Consider the following 10,270-nt stretch of genomic DNA (forward strand, 5'->3'; position numbering starts at 1 on the left):
CAGAAGTTACAGTAACTATTGTTATTATTAAGATTGTCACTGTATTCGCTTAGTACACTAGAAGTTAACATTGTACCTGGGCACTTAGGAGGTAGCGTTTTACAGCCGTCGCTCATTGACTATTGGAAAGCACCTGCTGTTTATGCCTTTTTGTCCAAATAAAGCCTCATTTATCTACATCGGTGATTCCTGCTATCATCTTGCTCTTTTGCTGTGAGACTGTTACAAAAAAAAGTTGCCAAAGCAGTGCCATTTTGTTACATTTACATTTCAGCTAGAAATATACTAAAATCAAAAATTAAGGACACATGTTTGCATAGAGGCGTATTTATTTTTGATGTTGTAGAACACAGATCTCCCATAAAGGTATATACAATGTATGTGATATGCAAAAATAGGAAAACGTCTTTTGTGAACATCAAATGGGATGGAGATTGGAAGGTGTTGAAAGGTATCACCAGGCATCATGATGCTGCCTGTAAAAGAATGAATACAATTACCATTAATCATGTCACATAGCACTTGACTGCTGACATCAGTTACAAAGCTCTCTGTATAAGACTTATCCACTGCAGGGCTTTGCAAATGTGATTGTTTATTTAAATGGCCCAAGTTTATCTAAGTGTGTAAAAAAGAAACTAGTGTGACCTGCCCACAGCAACCAATCACAGCTCAGCTTTCAGCTCTGGTGAAATGTTAGTTGAGATGTGATTGGCTACTGTGAGCAATTTACAAAAGTTTCTGTTTTACACACTTTAAGGGTATGTTCAGACACCATCTTTTTATGGCCATGTGATGTCAAATAAAGGCTGTTATTTTATAATGATGGTTGTTATTATGCACATAATAACCATCATCATAAAATAATGGCCATTATTTGGCATCAAAAGTACAAAAAAGACAGTTTGCAAACATAGTTTAAAGAATATAGGCCAATATTATTTTGTTGTACATTTGCACTCAAAGAAACTCTAATGTGCTCTTGGCAATGAAAACTTGGTGAAGCACTGCATATCACATTTTTGCAGGCTATCATACTTTTATTTCACGTTGGTTTCAAAGCACATATCGCCTCTCTACAGCCCCTCGATGATCTGAGTAAGTCCTCCAGTAATATCAGCGATGATAGTCTACAAGAGAAACATGAAGTTCACTGTTATATACATATTTGTAAACACATGGATATATGTTAAACTATAGCTTATGTACAGAGGGTGGTCCGTAGAAGCGCCGTAAGGGCATGAAACAAGCCTGTAACCTCATCTCCATGGCGTCTGCCGCCGCTGTGTCTGCACCTTGTCCAATTTTTACTACGATGTGCCAATAAATACGAAGAAAATTTAAACGAGTGAGTGCAGTTTCATTTTCCTTCTTCACTTGTAATATAGCTCATGTACAGTATTATGACTCTTTTTAAATAGAATGCCATTATTTGGGCCTAAATAGTGAATTAACGCTTATTTTTACAGAAATGTTAAGGCTATGTTTATACACTTAAAATAAAGGAAACGGTTGTAATTTTTAGGTTAGTGCATTAGGCACTTTGTATACTGTTGTATGGTCCGTGTTTATCAAAAGACAGACATTTTTCACTTAAAAAAAAGGCTATGTTCACTCTATGTTCACTTTTGCTAACAATGGATGTTATTTTTTTGTTTTTCACAGTTACTTTAGTTGTATCTTTTCAATTAAACATACACCCAAAGAGCAATCAGTCTACCTGAACTAGAATAATGTACTAACAGCTGTTATGGCACTGATGTGTTGCCAAACTGACAGACATCTATTTAGAAAATTATAAACGGACAAGAACAAAACATTGTGGGAACATAGCCAAACAGTGATCCATTTCTGTTAAGCAAATATTTGACCTACAGTACATATTAAAAATAAGATGCTCCTTTTTAAATAATTTTTGTCATCATGTCACAGACTTCTATGATAGTTTTCCTGTATTTGGGTCCCAGTACTGGACACATAGTTTACTTTGAGCACTAAGAGATCTGCCAAAACTTGGGAGAGTTAGGTTGACACAATGTTGACTAATGGTCCTTTTACACAGAGCGATAATTCACCCAATCGACCGATTACTGATTTTTAGGCAACAATTTTATTTTCATAACAATCAGCATTTAAACGAAGAGATAAATCGTTTGAAAAAATCGTTATTGGGATACTTTTAAGATCACTTAAGCCCATCTCACACATGGGGTCAATTGGTGAAAGACTGTTTACATGAAGCGATCTGTGAATTTTCAGCAAACGACCAACGATGATTTCAGAACATGTTGAAAGATCAATATGAAGGATGTCTTGCTTGTCGCTTGATCGCTGTGTTTACATAAGCCAATTATCGCTCAAATGCAATTGTTATTGTAAAAATTCGAATGATAATCGCTCCGTGTAAAAGGACCATTGGTTAATCTGCCATTAACCCCTTAGGACCCAGTGGATTTTGGCCAACTCTGGCATTTTGTGTTTTTAGCTTATTTAACACACATTACAAAGTTATATAATTTCTTAATGTATGTTAATAAGCTATCTGGCCCTGTTCCCCCAACCTTCCAGCTTTTTTCAGCCCTGATTGGCTGAGCAAGCTGTAAGTCATGTGATGCATTCCAGCCAATGAAAAGGCTGCCAGTGCGCCTTTTCTCTCCCATTCACTTTAGTGAAACCTGGAAGTGAGAAAAATCTGAAAATGCTGGCCAGATAGCGCTTTTATTTTTCACCATACACGGCTCTTTGGGGTCTTATTTTTTTGTGCCATTATCTCTAGTTGGTATCATATTTGTGTAGATGGAATGTTTGAATCGCTCCCCTGATATATAATGTACCCCAAAAAAATCAGCAAATGTGGTGCTTTTTTGATTTTTGTCATTTTCACCATTTACCATATGGGAACACTATTGTTATAAACTAGATCAGATAACTACACACACAGTGTTTTAATATAAAATAGGAAAGGGGGTAATTTAAACTTTTATTGGGGGAGGGGCTATATCTTTTTTTTATTGTTAATTTTTGTTATAATTTTTTTCCCACACTTTTCAAGTCTCTCTAGGGGACTATTACATACAGTACAATCATTACATTGCTAATACTGTTCAAAGCTATGCCATTGCATAGTATTGATCAGTATTGTTGGCGATTTTCTATGTGAAGAATGTCAAGTTGACTGCATGGAGGTAAGTATTACTCGAACAGTGAAAAAAGCTCTGAAGGGTTAACAGCAAGAGGCCACACGACCGAGGCGGCCCATCATTAACAGTGAGGACTGTTGCATCTGGTAGCGGCCGGTCCTCATCCTTTATAGAGAGAGCTCAGCTACTAATCTTGCTTCATAGAGATCCTGCAGATGATGGTGTAAATTTATGCCATGCATCATTAAGTTACAGACATGCATGGCATAGATTCACGTCATTCGTCATTAAGAGGTTAAAGTTAAGGCTGTGGATGTACACACTAGCTGCACAGGTAATGGTAGATAGGACAAACAATTAAAAACTTACACTGAGATGAGGTTATATAAAACTGTTCCTTAAGTTCAATTATCTTTTATATTGCTGTGAAATAGTGCTAATAAAAATCTTAAAAATCATACCAGAATGTCGGCAATCTTTGTAAGATAATGGTTCTGTCAACAAAAAGGATATAATACAGATTGGAATATATAACTTTAAAGTATATATTAAAAATAATTGCATCTGAATATGAAATTCTAGAGCTCACCAATGTCATATCAATGTTAATAAATGACTATTCTCACCAACACACTGCAGGCAAGATCTCTGACATCTGTGGTAAGAGGACCATCATTCTAAAAATGACACAAAACAAAGGCAATAAGTTCACTAATCACATGGAATCATTTCTGGCATTTATATGGGAAACCAACAAGCACTTTGACTTACGATAAAATCGCGGAGGATGGGAATGTCTTCCTAAATAATTATGATAAAAAAATAATATTATCATATAATCCTTAATAGGAAACACAACCACAAAAGATTAGGGGGGGGGGAATGTATTGCATATGTAGAAATACAAATTACCTTATAAACTTACAATTTAGGCTAGGTTGAAACCGTGTTTAGGCATTATGGTATGTGTTTAGGTATTAATATAGTCTATCATAGCCAAGTGATGACAATATTGTTTTCAGCTTTAGAATTTGTTCATGCGCAGTAAAATAATACAAAAGGCAATGAACTCCATTGAAGTCAATGCAAAATAGGCCGGTAGTGCACACATCGTATAGAACAGTGGCTGTGATTGATTGTGAGCATCAAAATAATGAACATGCTTAGTATTTACTACCTGTTTATGCAAAATACAGCCATTTTTTTCACCTGTTCACACACTGTTTTATTTTCAGTCAAAATTGCAGCCATATTTTGGTATTATTTTACTGGGAACATAGCCTTACGGTGAATAGCAGTTATTTTCTCTTCATTATAGTGGTATAAGGGCTTATTGTTTGGAGTTTTGAAAGCACCATTTTGAGGCCCCTAGGATGAATTAAAATCAATTATACATAATTATTAATGTATAACTCTTATAAGGACTGATCCTTACCAAAATCTTCACAACTCTTTCAATGATGTCTTCCTATATTGAAACAAAAATGATTGTACCATCATAGCAAATTATTGTATCAATAGTAACATGTCGAATTTTAGACATTTATCAATGTAATGTAATGTAATAATCAATATGTACGGATACAAATCAGCAAGATCAGAGTTTTCTTTCAGTTCCTTTACAAGGCACAATAAATCATGTGGCCGGCCCATACAAACGATTGCTGGATCGTTTGTGCGGCCATTAACTTTCATTGTTATCAGCTGGGCATCTCCTGTTCATATAGAGAAACATGAAATAATGAAGCTAGAGAAAAAGAATCCCTAACCTTCCAGATGGTAATATTTATTAAAACAACATTCATTGATCAGATGAATATAGATATATAGGGCACACACACTAATATGAAAAAATGTGTCTTACCAGGAAGTTGAATAAAATGAGGGAAACTTCATTTGCCAGTTGTGCAGCATCTTGAGTATTGATTGTCTGAAATAAGTTGAAGTTGTGTTTATGTCAGATTATTCTATATCATCTGCATTTTATAATCAATATGGCAATATTTTTTGTCACCAGTCATAAAATGTATGTATTTGGCTATGTTCACACAACTTTATTTCAGCTCCGTTTAAAATGACGTGCAATGACTGGTGTTGGTACATTATTCTAGTTTGGGATTACTAATTGGCCTTTGGTTGTGTCTTAATTGAAAAGTCCATTGAGTTTTATAGTAAAAACAGAGAGAACGGTGACAAAATAAAAACTGTGTGAACTACTAATTAAAAACGTCCACTGTTTGCAAAAGACGTCTGAAAATAATGATCATGTTCATTATTTTTACATCTGCGGTAAAAACTTCCATTATTCAATGCATTGTGTGCATTGGACGTCTGTCTTCCCATTGACTTCAATGCATTGCCATTGCAGTCAGTTAAATCGCTGCAAAAACGGACGTTTGCTTAAATATCAAAATTGTCCGCCTTTTCTCTATTTTTGACGTTGTGTGAACATAGCCTTTAATATATTCATAAAAGGTGACAGTATACCAAAATGACAGCTATAGCCTTATGTAAAACATAAAGAGGGAGATTTATGAAAGGGTGTAAACATACACCTGGTGTGAACTGCCCACTGCAACCAATCACAGCTTAGCTTTTATTCTACAAGAGCTGAAAGCTGAGCTGTGATTGGTTGCTGTGGGCAGTTTACACCAGGTGTTTATTTACACCCTTTTATAAATCTCCCGCAAAGTGTATACAATATGAGGTGGCACTGAACCATTGATAAGTGACATATTATCGGAATGGCAGGACTCCTTGGTAAATGCCCTGCAGATATTTCTTTCTTCAGGTTTTCCATTTCTTCCCTTGTGTAACACCTTTTATTTACCCTTGGATTATTACAATGTAATATGTGGTGAGAAATCAGTGACTGACTTGCCAGTGTCTCTATTATTGTTATCAGAGTAAATATTAACAACAGATAGAAGAAATATGAGGTTCTCTTACCACTGAGGTTCCCAGAAGGTTGCTTAAAGTGCAGCCAACTTCTTTCTGGGTAGGATGAATAGAAAATATTAACATCCTCTTATACATGTAACATCAAAACAGCTTTAAGACAAATTAAGTGGCCTTAAATACATACAGCTACTCTAATGAACCAATTGATTGTGAAAAGAAGTGAACTGTAAAATACAAAAGAGATAATAGATCGATCTACAGTATCTATCTAGCTATCTATTGTATGCTGAGGATAGGCCAGCAAAATACAAGAATATGTGGCATGCTTGCATTTCTCATGTTGTAGATGTCTTGACATAGCAGGTTACATGTCAAAGGATTCATGGGGATCCAATTGGTGTAGCCTTCAGTAATCTAACATATATTACATGTCCGGTGGGTAGGTTATAACTGTTCTTTATGGCAAAACCTACTTAAAATGGAACTTTTCTTAGCACGGTTCCCAGAGAACCTGCTGATATGCCGCAGTAGCTGTGTACCTCAGTAGTATATAGCCACTTCTTTAACCCCTGTCCTCTCCCGCATCGTTTGTTAAATCGTTAAATGCTCTTATGCAAATTACTAGCATAAGAGCATTTAGGCTGTTGCTCTGGGCCAGAGAGCATTGCTAAGTCTCGCCCAGCCCGCCACCAGCTGTCCCGCCAACTATGCATATTCATAACTGCATAGGAAGCTCTATACAGGACGGCTGCGCAGGGAAGCAGTCCCGGCCAAGACAGGCTGCTTCCCGAGCATTTGCGAACCCCCCCGGGCCACCGCCGATCCTTCCGGAGGTCCCTTAAGGCGTAAGTATAAAGTTTATCTCATACTTATGTCCTCAGGGACCTCCGGAAGGATCGGCAACGGCCCGGGGAGCTCGGGCATGTGTGGGAAGCAGCCTGTCTCGGCCGGGACTGCTTCCCTGCGCAGCCGTCCTGTATAGAGCTTCCTATGCAGTTATGAATATGCATAGTGGGCAGGACGGCAGAGGGCAGGTTGGGCGGAACGCTGCAATGCTCTCTGGCAAAGTAATGACCTAAATGCTCTTATGCTAGTAATTTGCATAAAAGCATTTAGCGATTTAACAAACAATGCGGGGGAGGACAGGGGTTAAACTATGTACTACTGAGGTACACAGCTACTGCGGCATATCAGCAGGTTCTCTGGGAAGAACCTGCTAATAGTGCCACTTTAAGGGCCCTATTCCACCGGACGATTATCGTTCAGATTATCGTTAAATCGTTCGAATCTAAACGATAATCGTTCGGTTGAAATGCAGTTAACGATTAACGACCGAATGAGAAATCGTTGATCGCTTTATAAGACATCGTTCAGTCGTTCGCAGTAGATACAAACGCAATAGCGAAGAGAAACGATCGCAATTACGATCATAAGTAACGATTATCGTTCCATGGAAATGACTGAACGTTTTCAGGTCTTTTGCAATAGCAGTCGTTTGAGATCGTTAATTGTTAACGATTATGCAAACGATAATCGTCTGGTGGAATAGGGCCCTAACAGTACATTTTACAAGGATGTGTGAAATGACTGGGAGAGCTAAGAAGTTGGCACTGACATGTAAATTGATTGCTAGCTGTACTAGAGAACATGTTGTTTTCTAGTGCTGGCAAGAAGGCTTTTAGCCCCCTGACACCAGGGCCCAGGTATAAATGCTGCCTTGCATATCTTTAAGTGTTGCCCTTTAATATAATTAAATAATCTTACCAGAATATTGTCTACTTGTTCCAGGAAGGAAATGAAGTAAGCAACATTTTGTTGTCTCTAAATAAAAAAAATATATATATTATTATTTCATAGGGCAGAAACATAGTTGTTTGAATGTTACTAGAATCAAAAAATCATGCAATTATTATAAAAAAAAAAAACCTATGCAATTATAGTGATATTTTATTCAACTCCATAACATAAAGTCATAAATTATATGGTCTTTCATCTTCTATTTATTTCCTGTGCATCTTTCCATGGTATAAAGTGAACACAGTCCAGGGGATTAAACTGTCACTACTGCAGGTATATTACCTGTGATCTAGCGTTTTAACTTGAATCCATATTGAAGGATTTACAAGGCACAATAAATCATTTTCCCGGCCCACACAAATGATTGCTGCATCAAACGAAGGGTTAATGCTGCCTTAAATGAGGGTATATAAACTAGTGGCAAAAATGCTGAACAGATTGGTGTATTACTTACATCATTCTGTTCAGCAGTTCTCCCAATATGCAGGAGAATTGGATTAGTGCTGAACCCTTCCCTCCAGCTGTTGATTGACAGTTGACTGTCTTTACATAACATGGATAGATAACTGCCAGTCAGCAGCTGGTGGGCGGAGTTTGCTGGTGCTCAAAAATATCTAGGACTACTGAGCTAATGTACTTAATGGAGAGGACAATTGGGAGTAACAGCCTGGAACATGGTAACAACTGTTAATTCTTACCTCGGCAACTCTGTAGTTACATAGAAGGGTTCCTAAATTCTTCAGCAGCGCTGGAGCATCTTTCTGTAATTGGTTTACAAAACATATGTTAAAATGTGATTAACATATAACTGTCTCTGTGTGTCAGCAGTTTGAAATTTGGATTGCAGCTGACAGATTCACTTTAAGGTTCACTAGTTTTGAATCATTTTGCCCTATAGTCAGCAGACTAGACGCTCCTTTAAAAGCGATCTATGCATTTTCAATGGCCTAGTTGAGCTCTTGTGATTATGCAAAGCATACCTTCAACAGGTCGACAAGGCAGTCAATTTTTGGGACGGGCTTTGGAGCAGGTTTTGGAGCAGGCTTTGGAGCAGGTTTTGGGGCAGGCTTTGGAGCAGGCTTTGGCTGTTGAGGGACAGGCTGTTGCTGCTTAGGAACAGGTTCTTCTTTCTTAGGAACAGGCTCTTCTTTCTTAGGAACAGGCTTTTGTTCTTTTGGAACGGACTGTGGCTCTTTTGGAACTGGTTTTGGCTTAGTTTCTGGAACTTTTGGTTCAGGTTTTACTACAGGTTTTGGCACAGGTGCAGCTGGTTGATCTACAAAAATGCATATTTATAAAATTAATGTATAATACATGGCATACCATTTTTGTGCTATTCAACACTTATTTTACCAACCTTTGTTGTCAACTGGTAAAGTAAAGCAGCAGCTTACGGACAATAGGAGAAAGGCAATAGCGATCTTCATGTTGGTATAGTTCTTAGTAGTAAACCGTGAATAGCAGCACCAACAGCAAGAACTGTGCGAATGATCGCTTGATAGCTCCCTGCTTTATACTGGAGCAAGGTCAAAAGGACATGTTGGAGGTGCCAAAATCTTATTATCATTTCCTTATCAGTAAATTTTAGCTCTCAAAGTGTGATAATGATTGTTTCATCTTTTCATCTAGGTATTTTTTTCCATGTATGCAGGAGATAAGAAACTATTCCAATGTGACAGTTATATATTATGTCCGCTTGATTATTTATTCTTCAATTAATTCGTATTTAATATTTATTCAGTCAAGTTATTCACATATATGCACCAACTAATAAGGCATATTGAGGCTATGTTCACAAACAGTAAAATAGTACCAAAATAGAGCCAATGTGCCAATAAAAATGTGGCCATACCATTAATGTAATAATGCACTATATTAAAGTCAATAGGAAATCGTCCGGCAGTACACAAATAGGCTTGATCGAACAGCAGAAAAAGCTAGGTTCGATCGAACTCGAACCTAACCGGACCTTCCGTATTTGATTCCTAATGCCTTCCCGGTTTGTTTGGAAGGAGGAGACAGCCCGGGGACTGCCTGGAATTCCATGATACAGCCTATTACCCAGGCTGAATCCCAGAATTCCAGGTGATCCCGGGGATGTCTCCTCCTTCCGCATGGATCGGGAAGGCATTAGGAATCAAATGCGGAAGGTCCGGCTAGGTTCAAGGGTCGATCGAACCTAGCTTTTTCTGCTGTTCGATCAAGCCTATACACAAACAGTATAGAAAACGGCTGCAATTGATTATGACTGTCTAAATAATGAACATGCTTATTATTTGCAACCTGCTTTTGCAAAATATGGCCATTTATTTTCACCTCCCCACACATTACATAAATCATTGCACCCTTGCACCACACTGGATTTACAAAGGGCTGTATTAGCCGGCCTGTTGCCTCCTGTAAGCGAGCACTGATCTGATACTGTACCTATT

General features: G+C 37.7%; 1 protein-coding gene across 1 annotated transcript; it reads right to left on the bottom strand.

Moving 5' to 3' along the window:
- Positions 1–311: 311 nt before the first annotated feature.
- LOC138793817 (uncharacterized) lies at positions 312–9,330 on the bottom strand. Its single transcript, XM_069972519.1, has 12 exons — positions 9,196–9,330; positions 8,819–9,114; positions 8,537–8,599; positions 7,806–7,862; positions 6,090–6,134; positions 5,005–5,070; positions 4,576–4,608; positions 3,912–3,941; positions 3,767–3,817; positions 3,602–3,634; positions 1,039–1,130; positions 312–476 (listed from the first exon to the last, which is right to left on the bottom strand). The coding sequence occupies exons 1-11, from the start codon at positions 9,263–9,265 to the stop codon at positions 1,077–1,079; spliced, it is 798 nt and encodes a 265-aa protein (XP_069828620.1). The 5' UTR covers positions 9,266–9,330; the 3' UTR covers positions 312–476; positions 1,039–1,076.
- Between the last annotated feature and the right edge of the window lie 940 nt (positions 9,331–10,270).

This window comes from Dendropsophus ebraccatus, chromosome 1 (genome assembly GCF_027789765.1).
Source record: "Dendropsophus ebraccatus isolate aDenEbr1 chromosome 1, aDenEbr1.pat, whole genome shotgun sequence".
NCBI lineage: Eukaryota > Metazoa > Chordata > Amphibia > Anura > Hylidae > Dendropsophus > Dendropsophus ebraccatus.

Coding starts and splice junctions, on each gene's coding strand:
- LOC138793817 (XM_069972519.1), bottom strand. CDS start 9,265: ATGAAGATCGCTATTGCCTTTCTCCTATTGTCCGTAAGCTGCTGCTTT. Junction 7,863..8,536: donor GTAACTACAGAGTTGCCGAG/GTAAGAATTAAC, acceptor TTTTTTATTTAG/AGACAACAAAATGTTGCTTA. Junction 3,818..3,911: donor CCATCCTCCGCGATTTTATC/GTAAGTCAAAGT, acceptor TGTCATTTTTAG/AATGATGGTCCTCTTACCAC.